At 38.2% G+C, this 15,167-nt stretch overlaps 1 protein-coding gene across 2 annotated transcripts in view; it reads right to left on the bottom strand.

Annotated features, from left to right (window-relative positions):
* Positions 1-4,114: 4,114 nt before the first annotated feature.
* KDM3B (lysine demethylase 3B) overlaps positions 4,115-15,167 on the bottom strand; it is a 53,360-nt gene continuing 42,307 nt past the window's right edge. For both annotated transcript variants that reach the window (XM_081956055.1, XM_081956056.1), the window contains exons 16-24: positions 14,434-14,700; positions 13,546-13,717; positions 12,599-12,689; positions 12,350-12,480; positions 9,030-9,149; positions 8,336-8,475; positions 7,870-8,046; positions 6,159-6,293; positions 4,115-5,354 (exon numbers count right to left, since the gene is read on the bottom strand). In XM_081956055.1, the coding sequence (XP_081812181.1) occupies positions 5,274-5,354; positions 6,159-6,293; positions 7,870-8,046; positions 8,336-8,475; positions 9,030-9,149; positions 12,350-12,480; positions 12,599-12,689; positions 13,546-13,717; positions 14,434-14,700 (1,314 nt within the window). In that variant the 3' untranslated portion in view covers positions 4,115-5,273. The remainder of the gene's footprint in view (positions 5,355-6,158; positions 6,294-7,869; positions 8,047-8,335; positions 8,476-9,029; positions 9,150-12,349; positions 12,481-12,598; positions 12,690-13,545; positions 13,718-14,433; positions 14,701-15,167) is intronic.

Here is a 15,167-nt window from a genome sequence, read left to right as displayed (position 1 = left end):
AGTGTTGGCTATTCCTGCCAGCTTGGTATCATCTGCAAATTTGATGAGTTCCCCATTTATTCCCTCATCCAAATCATTGATGAAGATGTTGAAGAGTACTGGGCCTAAAACAGAGCCTTGGGGTACTCCACTGCATACTTCCCTCCATGTAGATGCAGTTCCATTGAGAACTACACGTTGAGTGCGGTTGGTCAGCCAGTTACCAATCCATCTGGTGGTGATGCTGTCTAACCCACATTCTTCTACTTTATCTAGTAGTAGGTTATGGTCTACCTTATCAAAAGCCTTACTGAAGTCCAAGTAAACTATATCAACGGCATTCCTCTGGTCCACTAATTTTGTCACATTATCAAAGAATGCAATAAGATTAGTCTGGCATGATCTGTTTTTGACAAATCCATGTTGGCTTTTGGCTATTACTTTGTTTGCTTCTAGGTGTTCGCAAATTCGTTGCTTGATTATTTTTTCCAGAATCTTTCCTGGTATTGAGGTTAGGCTGATAGGTCTGTAGTTTCCTGGATCTAATTTTTTCCCTTTTTTGAAGATGGGAACCACATCAGCTCTTTTCCAGTCCTCTGGTAGTTCCCCGGTGTTCCAGGATCTCTGAAAGATATAATTCAGTGGTTCTGAGATCTCGTCTGCTAGTTCCTTCAGAACTCTGGGGTGTAATCCATCCGGTCCTGGTGATTTGAACTCGTCTAGGGTAGACAGGTGCTCACTTACCATTTTCTTCCCTATTTCAATTTGTGTTCCTAATTTTGTGCTGCTTTTGATAGGTTGGACTGTTTTATCCCTTTGTGTAAAGACAGATGCAAAACATGAGTTAAATAGTTCTGCTTTCTCCCTGTTGCTTGTCACCTTTTTGCCACTTTCTCCTAGCAATGGACCAATTGTTTCCTTAACTTTTTTCTTGTTTTTAACATGTTGGAAGAAGCTTTTTTTGTTAATTTTTACTTTTGTGGCAAGCCTTTCTTCATTATGAGCCTTAGCTTTCCTCACTTCATCTTTACAGGCTCGGGCTATTTGCTGATATTCTGCCTTAGTTATGTCCCCCTCCTTCCACTTTTTATACTTACTTTTTTTGTCTTTCAGTTTGTCAGATAGTTGTTTATGCAGCCATGCTGGTTTCTTTTGGGAGCTGTTGTTTTTCTTCTTCATTGGTATTGTGTTAGACTGGGCTTTTCTAATCTCATTTTTCAAAATTTCCCAAGCTCCTTGAGTTGTTTTCCCCTGGAGGATTCTCATCCATGGAATTTTTCCCAAGCTCTCTCTAAGTTTATTGAAATTAGCTTTCTTAAAGTCCAAGACTCTAGTTTGACTTTGTTCTACTACTTGTGTTTGGATAATGTTGAATTCCAATATTGCATGGTCACTTGCCCCCAGGGTTCCTATGGCTTCAACACCTTCTATCATTTCCTCTCTGTTAGTGAGAATTAAGTCCAGTATGGCTGATCCCCTTGTTTCCTTCTCTACTTTTTGGAAAACAAAGTTGTCTGCTAGGTTTGTTAGGAACCTGTTGGATCTTCCACTTGGTGCAGAGTTTGTTTCCCAGTTGATGTCAGGGTAGTTAAAATCTCCCATTACTATTGTGGTGTGCTTCCTACATACCTTAGTTAGCTGACTAGCAAAAAGTTCATCTTCTTCCTCTGCTTGGTTGGGTGGCCTGTAGTATAGACCTATGGCAATGTCATTTCCCCCACAACCTTTAATATTGACCCAAATGCATTCAAGATAGTTCTCATTATTGTTGTGCTCTATTTCTGTAGAGACGTAGTTATTTCTTATATATAGTGCAACTCCACCTCCTCTTTTATTTGGTCTATTTCTTTTAAATAATTTAAATCCTTCTAGCTGTATGTTCCATTTGTCAGTTTCATCCCACCAAGTTTCTGTAATGGCAATAATATCATATCTGCCCTCTTTTACTTGAATTTCTAATTCTCCCTGTTTATTCCTCATACTCTGTGCATTGGTATATAGACATTTGAGTCCATTTTGATTGACCTTGTGTTTACTGTCTACATAACCTGTATTATGCCTGACTGCCCCTATTTTCTTGCCACTTGTGTGATTCATGCACATGGTATGACAATCACTATTACATGCTTGGTTTTGCTTGACAGCAGGAGTGATAATCTTACCCACACACACATCTATGTTACATGCATTTATAACCCTATGAATTTTAGTTTGCTGGGGACAGAGATGTTCTGTATCTATTAATTCTCTGTCCCCGCTCTTCAGTTTAAATGTTTATCAAGAAAATCTGTGAATTTAATGCCAAGTAACTCAGTTCCTTTCTTGGATGGGTGCAACCCATCTCTTTTGTACAGTTTTTCATTGGACCAGCTACAGGCTTCATGACTAATAAAACCAAAGCCTTCCCTTTTACACCACTCCTTTAGCCAAACATTAAACTCTGCTACACGCTGGCCCTTCCCTTTTTGTTCCTTATATACAGGTAAAACCTCTGAAAAGATAAGCCTACAACCTATACTACTAAGTTCATACCCCAAGTTCTGGAAATCATTCTGCACAGAAAGTACATCTTTCTGGGATAGATCATTAGTGCCAAGATGTATAATAGCATCAACGTCACAGTCCTTACTTGCATTCTTGACTATCTTAAGAATACGCCTCTTGTCTCTGCTGGCAGTAGCACCTGGCAGACACCTGACCTCTTTTAAAACCTCCGTATCCTCTCCTAAATTAACATCTCTTATGATTGAATCACCAACCAGAAGGTGACTTCTCTTTTTACATACCTTGATCTTCTTCTGCGACTGATGTGTGATACCTGGTTCTCCTTTTCGCCTTTCCGAAGAAAGTTCTTCGTTTTGGACCACGATCCCCTGCTTATTTGAGTCATCATTATCACAACTGCCTTGACCTATCTCTTTAGTGTCCCCATTAAGGTCAGCAAGGGCACTATATCTGTTTTGCTGGGTCACAGCAAAAGCTTTGGGTTTATGGTTCACAGCTCTCAACCTGCCAGATCCCACAGTTGTCCAGACAGCTCTTCTCCTGCAAGATCTTTGTGGTAAAAGGGGGCTGATAGTGTGGCTTCACCATAGAGTGGAATGGCTGACGTAGACACCTAGTTTCTGCTTGGAGAGCACAGATTACAGATTCTAGATAGGTAATCTGCCTATGTAGACTCGTAATTTGTTTGCAAAGGGGACAGTATCCAAATTTGAAAAGAGTACTGCGAAAGACAGGTGCAAAACAGCTATTACATTGAACTAAGCCAGTCATTTTGAAATAAATAAAATCACAATCTCAAACACACTAATCCAGAATGTATTATTGCTATTTTGGTTTATAGATATATGATTCGCGCGCTGTTAGGCGCGCGGGCCCCCACCTCAGTGTCTTTGTCTCTGTGACTCTCCCCCCCTTCTCTCCAGCAGCTCCAATCCTAGCTTCAGGAAGGTTCAAATGATATGGAGTTTAAGGGCCCCCACCTCAGTGTCTTTGTCTCTGTGACTCTCCCCCCCTTCTCTCCAGCAGCTCCAATCCTAGCTTCAGGAAGGTTCAAATGATATGGAGTTTAAGGGCCCCCACCTCAGTGTCTTTGTCTCTGTGACTCTCCCCCCCTTCTCTCCAGCAGCTCCAATCCTAGCTTCAGGAAGGTTCAAATGATATGGAGTTTAAGGGCCCCCACCTCAGTGTCTTTGTCTCTGTGACTCACCCCCTCCTTCTCTCCAGCAGCTCCAATCCTAGCTTCAGGAAGGTTCAAATGATATGGAGTTTAAGGGCCCCCACCTCAGTGTCTTTGTCTCTGTGACTCTCCCCCCCTTCTCTCCAGCAGCTCCAATCCTAGCTTCAGGAAGGTTCAAATGATATCAAGTTGCAGGTTTGCTTACTCCCTAAAATGGATTTCTGATTACGAGGAAGGAAAGGAAAACAATGCACCAGACTTCAAAGTTGCCTTCTGAAAAGCATGTATGTATGTAGCTCACAGGGATTTGAGGTTTGGAAAGGGAATAGAAAGAAGAAGAAAATATATATTCAAAAGTTTGGAGGTGAGGGGAGACAGACATGCTTGCTTTTCCTACTTTTATATCTCCCCATGAGCTTCCAGTATAGGTACAATATAGGTCAAAGACAAGTCTACAGTAAATGACTTTTATTTTTTAAAAAATGAAATAACCGTGAACATATTAACAGGCCTGCAGGTGGTACTACAGTACAGCTGGATAGAAGGTAGATACAGTCCCAATGAACAGTAAAACAATGGAATCCATTAGTTCAATGGTGACAATTCTGAATACAACTCTATCAAGCAGGAACATTTTACTGAAAATATTTCTGGACAAAGCTGATATTGAAAATTATTTCTGGGAAGCAGTAGTCCCAATCTAAAACTGACAACTGGTATTTACCAGTTTAGGGAGAGATGTACAACACCTCCAAAGCATAAAAGTTCTTTTTCCCCCTTTATATCTTTGTATTGGAAGTAAAATTATTTTTAGCTCTCCTCAGGCCAATTGTGCTATTGGGAATTATTTCTAAGAATAATTTCTGGAAAAGTTTTATTGAAAGGAAGACTAAACACAATGTGCCTTTCCTTGTAGTCCAGGAACTGTTGTGGTATTTCAAATTCTAAAAATATCTACTTTCATGAAATACTGTTTCACTACAAACCTAGTTTTTCACTAAATACACATTTTTTTAAAAAATCCTGGAGCCCTCTGGGAAAATCAGTGGTTTCTCTCTGTGTTTCTGCATTTCTACAGTGTATAAAGAACTCTTAAAGGGAGCATGAAGAACAATTTCTTTTTTCCTTAGCTATGTCAGAGACAGGCGCTCTCATGTTCATGTTCTTGCAGCCAGGATGCTGGCGTGTATAATCATTCAGAGCAAGCTGTTTAGGTCTTCAATAAAATGTCCAACCTTGCATCATTCTTCCTAACTTACTGGAAAGACTAATTAGGTATGAAAAAAGAGTCACACATTTTTTTCTATTCATCATATGCAGGAATACCACCTGGTTTCCATACAATTTCAATTTGCAAAAGGCCACCAGAAAGGGACTCGGCACCCTTCATTCTTCAGGAATTCTGTATATTATTGTGACCATCTATTAGATATTCAAGACTGAGGCAGCATATAGGCAGTGGCTGGAGAGTGTAATGAATGCTATGGCATCTCTTAGTGAGAGGTTTCAGAGTCCTTCAGAGGCAGCCACGTGCATCCCCTTTCTATACTGTGAGCAAAAAAAACAAAACAAAACAACTCCGGGGGAGGGAGGGGGTCAGAATCATCCATTCCTAAGATCTAGCCAGTTTGGATTCATGAGCTTTCAGTGTGCCAACAGCATCTTTTACTGCATGGTAGATAATATTCTTCACCTGCAAAGAGAATGTAATGAATGAATGTAATGAAGAATAAGACCATAAAGAAGTGTTTCCATCTGCCCCGTTACTAATTATCAGAGTTCTTTATCAATTGCCTATAAAGTCTGAACAAGTATAAGGAAAGAACAGACAGAACAGAGTCCTAGAAAATATTGCTAAAAACAATTTCCACATAAATATATATATACACACACACACACAAACATGGAAATTGGGTTGTTCAACAGCAATACATCAATACTAATGTAATTTTTAAAAAAGTAACTCTAAAAAATTCTTGTACTCATTCTTTACTAGGAAATTAAAGAACTGCAATCTAAACCTTTAACCTTTTGGCAAATCCATTCAGCTTGCAAACATCAAACCTCTAAACAGTTTACCATTGTGTCTATCTTAAGGGAACTAAGGATGAAAAGGAGTTTCTTCCCTATAACTAATGTAAATAAATAAATATAGGATATGTGAATATCCAAGAATATTGAATTTTTAAATCTCCAATACTCTGTGCAATATTCTCAATACTACTGTCTCCAATACTCTTATTAATAATCTCTGTGTAGAACTTTTAATCAGAGACACAATTATGAGAAGCCAACATATTGTATAAACTGGTCTGAAATAAATCTAAAACTGATACAACTATGTCTTAGAATTCATTTAGTTAATATGGCCATAAAATACCTCCTTTTTCTATAATATTTTTAAGTAGTACAATTTATTTTTTGCAAATGTTATTCCTCCCTTCTTACAAATATGACATACATCAGAGGTTTTACCAGAAGATTTGCAAACATTTACCTGCAACTTATCCTCATGGTTTGTGTGAGTATTAGATAGGTGCCTGAATTCTTGAGTCAGACGGAAGCAGTGTTTCACATGTTCTGGAGATACAAAATCTTCTGCCACTTTAATGCAGCTATACAAATTATGAACCTGAATAAACAAGAAAAACAATTAGGATAGTGTACAACCCCATAATGCTAAGAATCCAACATATTCACCATTGCATTTGGTATAAGAAATCTAAACAGACAAGTACTATTTTAAAGTTCTCATGGACAATTTACGATACTCATGAAAAAAAATCTATTAAAAGAACTTATTACAATCTTAGACTTATAACCACAATTGGAACTAGAATCTCTGTTGTTGAACAAAACAATCGTTAAGCGAGACGTCATGTAGCTATTTTGCTCAATTACTGCAATCCTGTAACTCCTGGTTGGGCTTGTTAAGCAATCTCGTGAGTTGATACTTGCCTCTCCACTCTGGGGCTAAAAATCCTCCATGGCTGAAAATCCTGCTTGGATTTCAGCACAGACCTTTTTCCACCTTCCCTGCCAGCTTCCACACTGACTTTCTGGGTAAGCCATCAGGGAGAATTGCAAATGGTGATCACACGACTGTTAAGGTTGCCAATCACTCAGATTTCAATTACATACATGGATGCTACGATGTCCATAACTTCAGTCACAGGTCATAAAGACCCTTTGTTCATCATCCTAACTTTGAATAGTTGCTGAATGAATGACCATAAGTCAAGAACTGTGTATTAATTACTGGATACAGAAAGTTCACTCTTAATATTAATTGGGATCAGAATTTCCATAGTTAAGCAACGTAGTCCTTAGGCAAAACATCAAGTGATTGCATGGTTTAGTGATGGCAGTTCCAGTAGTCCTGATTGTGCTTATTAGATGAGGACTATGCTGTCATTAGGTAAGCACTTCACGCTTCTCCTGCTGTCCTGCTGCCTCCTCCCCAGCAAGGCCTCATGCGCTCCCTTCAGCAGATGAGGTTCACTGCCCTCATCTCTGCTTCAATTTCCCCATCTGTCTATCTCACCCCTATCTATTTTCTGTCCTCTTCACTGTACTGCTACCACCTTCCCTGCCACCCTTTGTTGACATTCATTGTCCTCTTGCTGCTGGCCTGTGGCCCAGGTGCCAGACATGAGGGTGGTACCAGTGTGGTGAACATGGCAGGGTGGCGGGAATCTGTCTTCCAAAAAGAGCTCCCTGGGCCAAACTGGCAGAGAAAGTAAAGAGGCAGCTCCCTGAATGAAGGGGTGACTATCAGGGAAAGTGGCAAGGCTTATCAAGGACTTGCATAATGTGAATAGCTGCCACCTTTGCCCAGGGAGCTGCTAACTTGCATCTCTGCCATGCCTGCTCTGCTGGCCCATCCCGCTGCCTCTTCCCTGGGCTGGCTTTACAACTCCTTTCTGCAGATGAGTTTCCACTGCGCTTGGAGTGGGCTGCGCCCATGTCTAGTATATGGATCTCAGGCCAGCAGCAGCAGAAGACAAACAAAGGTCAGCTGGACCCATGGGGATGGCAGGGGAGGCACTGGAGGTGAATGCAGAGCAGTCAAAAGAATAGAGAACGAGGAGATAAATGTGGATAGGTTGCCAAGTGCCAAATTTTGTTCACATGTTCATGAAGGTGCTACAGGTATAACTTTTTTAAAAAACTCAGTCTTCTGCAGGGTGGCCCAAAATTCCACTCACCTGATGTGGAGCCCCTGCAGGAATAAATACAGCATCTCCCAGGAACTGCACGATTGCCCAACCTTGCACTCCATATTCCTCGTACAGACGCTTACGAAGGACCTGGTCCAGATACCAGCTTTGGTCATGGATTGGATCATGATCAGGAGGATTTTCTTGCCCCTGTTCTTCACCAACCTAGTGCAAATGTATTGGGATTCAATTATTCTATAATCTACTGGGTAGCTGAAGGATCACCTCCTACTTGTAAATTATTTCATTACTGGAATATTAGCCTTGCTTAAACAGTTCTACGGCAATTGGGGGGGGGATCCAATTTTCACAAGTAAAATTGAGGACTATATGACCAGATGCCAGTATTAGTTTTATAAAGATACATTTAAGAATTGGGTAAATCTCAGAAGTTTAAAATAAATTATTTGGAAAAGCAAAACCTGTGGTAAATTCTCTATGTGAGATTCCTTACCTTCCGAAGAAGCTCCCTGATTTTTTCAGCATCCTTAGCAGCATAAATGTGCCACAGTGCCCCTGGCTTCTCCTTTGCTTCATGGATTCGCTGTTTTGTAACATCATCGGCATCCCCTTCATCTATGGTTTTTAACACCTCTGAAATCCAATTCAATAACATATGTAGCTTTTTTACTATGATGTGCAACAAATAAGCAATTCTGGTATAAATCATCATACTATAAGTGAGTGCCAGGAAAAATCTGTAACTGTATTTCCTTCTGATAACAGAACACCTCATGTGCAACTTAATTGTCTTAAGAAAATGTATTTTTTATAAGCTCAAGAGCAGGCCTGGCTATCTACCCCAAGAAAAACTCACAAAGCCATTCCTGTTCAGGCGATATCTGTATGGTTATGGCATTCTGTTCATGCGTTGCCTTGCTCAGTTAGTACTGTGAAAACACATTTTACTTTTCATAATGTTCCTCATGATGCCTGGACAAGTTATCAATGGGGGCATTGCTTAAGGACAAGTTGAAATACCTATACAAAACTAAAAATACACTCATGACTAGATAGTTGTTTGTTCCTCCCATTTGTTCACAAGTATTATAAGCAGAAAGAGCAACAAAGAAACAAACGAAAGTAAAAACAAATAAAAATTCAAGTCATTCCCCGAAAAAAAAAAATCAGTTTGGAAGAAAGCTTACCATCATCATGGGCACCATCCCCAATAGGAATTCCAACATACACCATAACATTAACTGCATCTGATACATCTAAATGTAAATTAGTTGTACCAACTCTTCGGTCTTCTGCTGTTATTAGTCCTATGAACAATGCAACAGACAAATAATATTTATCCTACTGGTATTAGTATTTTTATCTGTATATAGCAGCCCTGACTTCCCTATTATGGAATAACAACTCCTTGTCGTTTCATAGATCATTACCCTATAGTGCTGAAGGGGCTTGTACATCCCAAATAATGCTATGAATTAAACTATGGGGAATATGCACTCATGCAAGAGTCATCCAATAGCCAGGAGGTAAAACTACATGAAATGACATGCAGCTGGCTAAGGTGCCTGGAAGGAAATAAAAAGTTTGAAGCTGAAAACGGGCATATCACTGCAATGTGGAATGTCAGAGCCATGAACCTTGATGCAATCAGAGCTGAAATACCATGATAGAACAGACATTCTGGAAATGTGCAAAATGAAATAGATCTGGAATGAATCACTTCCCATTAGAGTACATTTAATCTTCTACTGCTCACAAGAAAATCATAGAAGAAATAAAATAGCTAGCATTATTAACCAAAGACTGTCACTGCTTGAATATAATCCAAAAACAGCACACTTCAACTAATATTAAATTAGCAAGCCAACTAACACTACATGGATCCAAATCTACACTCCAATCGTTGATGCAGAGAAAAGTGAACAATTATTTGGCCAACTTGCATTGTCTTGTCAACACCACCAAAAAAAGATCTCATGTTAATTATAGAAGACTGGAATATTAACACTGGAAGTGAAAAAAGCTTTTGGAATAAAGGAAAAAAATGGTCCTAGAATAAGAAATGAAGCAGGAAGGAATGCTGTCAAATCTCTCTCACTCTCTTCCAACAATCTTCCAACCACTATAAATGGACATCACCAGATGGCAACACAAAAAAACAAATTGATTATATACACAGCAAGCAAAGATTGATGAAAACTCTATATTTAATCAGCAAAAACAAGATTCGCTGTTGACTGCAGGGCAAATCACAATTATTTGCAAAATTAAACTTTAAGAAAAAACAAATAAAGCCATCAGATTAACAAGAATTTAGCAATTCTTCACATGATAATATGACAAAGGTAAAGAATACAGTTAATGAATTAACTCTGATAAATAAGAGCACCTAGACAATTCTAGAGTGAAATTTGTGACGTCATTAAAGATGAAGCAAACAACAATATCCCCCAAAGCAAAAGAAAGCAAACTATCTGATATGCTAAAAAATAACTGAAAAAAGGCAGAGCTCAGAAGTTAATATAGACAGAGGAAAATTTGCCCTACTAAACGTTTCCAAATAACAGCAGATTGAGACAAGGAGTTGTATTTAAATAAGCAAGACAAAGAAATTGAGGCTAACAATCAAACTGAAAGGCCCAAGGAATTAAGAAAATTACAGAAATCAAGAGATCTTCTTGTGTAAAGATGATATAAAGATGACCAAAAAGATATTTTATGAATTTACATAGAAGTACACAAAACAGGTCTCAAAAATGACATGTATAAATATATGAGCATTGAACTAGAGTCAGATGTTCTGGGGAATAGATGAGTCCTGGAAAACATTGCTAACATTCGGGAACGGATTTCCGGTTTGCTCAGAAGTTCATTTTGACTGCTCCAGAGGCTTCAGGGAAGCGTCCTGAAGGTCCCTGAAGCCTTCGGAGCGCTCAAAATGACCCTCCGAGCAAACCGGAAGTGACTTCCAGTTTGCTCGGAGGGTCATTTTGACTGCTCCGGAGGCTTCAGGCAAGGCTCCTGAAGGTCCCTGAAGCCTCCGGAGGGCTTCCGGGGGGGCGGAGGGGGGGGGCTGTTTTCGCCCTCCCCAGCCTCCTATAAAGCCTCTGGAGTCTGGGGAGGGCGAAAAAAGCATGCAAAAAATGGGGTGTCGTGCCTGTAGTGTGCGCATGCGCACTGGGGGGTGTCGCACATTACATTATGGGTGCAGCACGCCAGCACACGACCCCCCTGCGCTCCTCCCACTTATGGCACGCGATCCAAAAAAGGTTCACCATCGCTGTTATAGACCTTAAAACATGGACGTACTGGACCATCTCACCTGTCTAATGAAAAATTTCTATGGTGAAAGGAAGCAACGTTGAAAAGGAAAATGAAGCAAATAAATAGTTCAAAATTTAGGCTTAAAAATTCCAAGGATATCCACAAAATGAAGAGATGTTTAGGACAAAAGCAAATGTAGCCAAAAATTCAACTGCAGAGACGCTATACTAACCACTAAGTGTACATATTGGTTTGTTTTTCCCCATTGCAGTATATGGCTGTGAAAGCCTAAATGAAGTAAAACTGGTATCACTGAAATGTGATGTTGGAAAAAATTGTTGAGTATCTTATATCTCAAAAAGAATGAAGAAATCTCTGTGGAACAATATTATTTATACCATATCAGTTATGCTAATTACCGTATTTATCGGCGTATAACACGCACAGGCGTATAACACGCACCTTCATTTTAAGAGGGAAATTTCAGGAAAAAAAATTAAATTTCAAATAAAGAACTTTGAAGCAAAATAAGGGTAGCTCAGAACTTTTTTTTATTAACTTTTAGTCGGGAGTCCGGGGAGAGGAGAGACGGCTCATCCATTCTCTCCTCCTCTCGCCCACACCCCGCTGAGTAAAGCGCTTCCTTTCGCCCGCATGAGCTCTTCCACGGGCGAAAGAAAGCATTTTAGTCGGGTGTCCGGGGAGAAGAGAGAATATTCAGCCAGTCTCTCCTCCTCACGTCACTGCGGTACTTGTTAATACTGTAAAAACATGGCTTCTTAACATTATATCGGCGTATAACACGCATACATCATTTGCCCCCTATTTTTCGGGGGGGAAAAGTGTGTGTTATACGCCGATAAATACGGTATATAAATGTATGTAAATGACATGAATTATTTAATGATGTCATTGTCAAAACACCTAAATCACAGTCAAAATTTGGCAGGTGAAACAGCTCTTGGGAAACTAGAAGAGATATCACAATCTAATATAGAAAATAATTGGTACACAAGCCCATCATACTTCAATTTGAAAATTATGGATTCTTAACAAATTTTTAACTAGTATGCATGTTTTCACTTTTGCATTAAATTCATTTTTAATCTTAAAAAATATATATTCTACACAAATGTGTCTATCAATTTTTGTTGCTTGTTTATTCATAGTCAGATCTCACTCTAAATATTTTCACTTTTAGGACTATTAATAGGCATCAAAACACAACTTTTAAATCACACACCATATGCATTGTACATTTTGGGGCCTAGGTCAGGCCGCACAAAGTAACTTGGCAACCTAGATGCCAGATTCAGTCTTCCATCTCTTTTAGTATATTCTGGAAGCGGAAGATTCTCCATTAAATCTTCAAACCTGAAATAGGAAAATACCATATTAGACACATACACATACACACACACATACATAAAATAACAATACAATACCCAAATAAACAACCTTTGTCTTCAATCATCCAACAGAAGTAACTTACCTTGTAGGCATCATATCCCTAAAATCCTCTCCGGGAGGCCAATCTTTTAACTTCAGTACCATAGGCTGCCCATCGTCTGCTCTTAGTCGTTCTGCAAAGTAGTAATTACATGCAGCTTATTCCTCAACATTTTTTTAAATTATAGAATAATATGCAAGGTCCCTCCTCCCCCCTCTTTTCTTTCCCCGTCTCCTCCCCATGGTGTCTTCCTATTTGCTTTTGTAGTTTTGCATTTTATTCCATAATTTAATAAAATGTTGAGGAATATAGCTTATGAGTTCTGTTCTAAATTTTTAAAATGAAGTACAAGAGTGACAACTTAGATTTTCAACTGTACAGCTGAAGTAACAAATCAGAAAAAAGTTAGATTCAAAACAACTTAGCATTTATTGATTAGTTTATATCAGGCAAGCCAAATCTTTTATAGCGCTCTTGGGCACTTGATATAATATTTTGCATGATGCACAGCATATGATGGCAGGATATATGTTCATTAAAATGCTGCCTGATGTTGATGAAAACATTGATTGTTCTGCTTGAATAATCATAAATTAGTGTGATTATCTTTATGCAGGTACTGTGAGAAATATAATGCAATTAAGATTTGGTACTGGACTCAATGACAAAATACTACAAAAATTACATATTTATCCAAAAAATTAATCATTACCACAAATTAAATCAATCTTTTCAACATCTAAAATGTAGATATTCACATAAAATAGGAGGCTTAGGTGGAAGAACTGATCTTCATAATATAATTAAAAATTGTGTACTATTAACAAAAATTGCTTAGGTAAATTCCATTGGTACAACAATTTGTTCTGGGAAAATATACTTTTAAAAAAAGGCTAAACTGAGAAAATCAGCACATTTTTACAATGTGTAGGAATCAACGAGAGAGAATGGAAGTCAGAACATGATCTTATCTATTAAACTCCACTTACTAGAAATGATTTCAAAGCCATCCCAGAAATCACGCACTTTAACATCTGAGATTATGGCACAATTTCTACAATTGACCAGATCTACATCCTGATCTCCAAATTCTTGGCTAAATGCATCTGGTTTCCAAAGTTCAGGCTTCAGTTTCTTATGAACACCACTAACTAGAACAGGCTGCAGAAGGATAAATAAAATATATAAGGAATTATTTTAATATATAAGATTTCTTAAAAAGATAGCTGGAAATGAATAAATATACATAATAAAAACAATCCAGTAAAAGTCATTGAAATAAAGCTGGTTAAAACACACCTCACTGCAACAGAGTGAAAAAGAAAAACAATTATCATGAAGGACAGCTTTAAGTAATGAAAAAACAAAAACAAAAAAACAAGTTCACATTTAGCTCAGTTTATGTTTATAACTCTTTTTTTTTGACTCAAATGAAGAGTTGTGCATATTTACAAAACTAAGCCAGTAAGGTTTTCTATGTTAAGAACCACTGCTGATTAGTGTACAATTAACAAAAGTACAAATTTACCTGCACAGTTTAATTAAAAAGTAATATTACTAATTTTACATGTTTTTCACTTGTTTTGAAAACTACAGTTTGAAAAGCTATGGCTTTTACATATTCTGACTGCAAGGCATCCTGAATAGTCTAATTTCTGAGTTTATTAGGCATTGTGCATATGGCAATTTCTAATTATGGTTTGACTCCAAGCAAAAACTTGACTTCTTAAGATATTATATTCTGTTCAGATTCAAATTTCTATGCCTTTACTGTGTATTTTCCTAGTTAACAGTATTTTCACAGCATTTAGTTTGCCTTAAGAATAATACACATATTTTTACAATATAAATGATGATCTGGCTTTTTAAAAATGTACCTGTCCTTGTTTCCAACATTCTCTGAAGATCTTCCAGTTGTTCTTGTTGCTGGGGTCATGAAGACATAAAAGTCTTCCATCACAAAGCCACGAATGAGAAGTATGTGGGTCGAGCACATTTAAACCCATTACCATTTCTTTTACTTCTTTAGGTGTATCAGCTACACTGCTTGCTCGCTTGGCAGCATCAGTCATTTTCTTATTTTCCACTACTGATGCAATTATATGATCAAGGAAGTTTGGCAAACTGGCTTTACTCTTGGCCCCCTAGAAAACAGAATTCACATAACAACCTAAGTACTCTGTACCCTGCCTAGGCCTTGGATCTTTCAACCAAATAAGCACTTACAGAAAAATGAACAGCTGGCAGAAAGGAAAAAAACCTAAATCCTTGGATATGTTAATTACATTCTCTAATAGTACAAATGAATATTGTACTAATATGTTTTACTATTCTATAAAGTTAAACATATTTATCATCTATGGACTTAAAATATAATATATCCGTATTGTAAGACTGAAAGTCATGAATCTCAGTATAATGTCTTTAAAGGAATACCCAATACATTATGTTTCTGTGAGTTGAAGGGGCCAAAACCTTACTGCATTCAAGCTATGTTCTTCAAATGGGCCTGTCTGATCCAATGGGACTGGAGTATGGACAGATGTAGGGTGAAGGAATGGCAACCCTTCTAGCAGTCATCTCATAGAGTTGCACCCTCTGTGGTCCAATG

Source organism: Natrix helvetica, assembly GCF_964273705.1.
Source record: "Natrix helvetica genome assembly, chromosome: 1".
NCBI classification, from domain to species: domain Eukaryota; kingdom Metazoa; phylum Chordata; class Lepidosauria; order Squamata; family Natricidae; genus Natrix; species Natrix helvetica.
The sequence above is the reverse complement of the archived record's forward strand: the minus strand, read 5'-3'. Positions and strand labels throughout refer to the sequence as shown.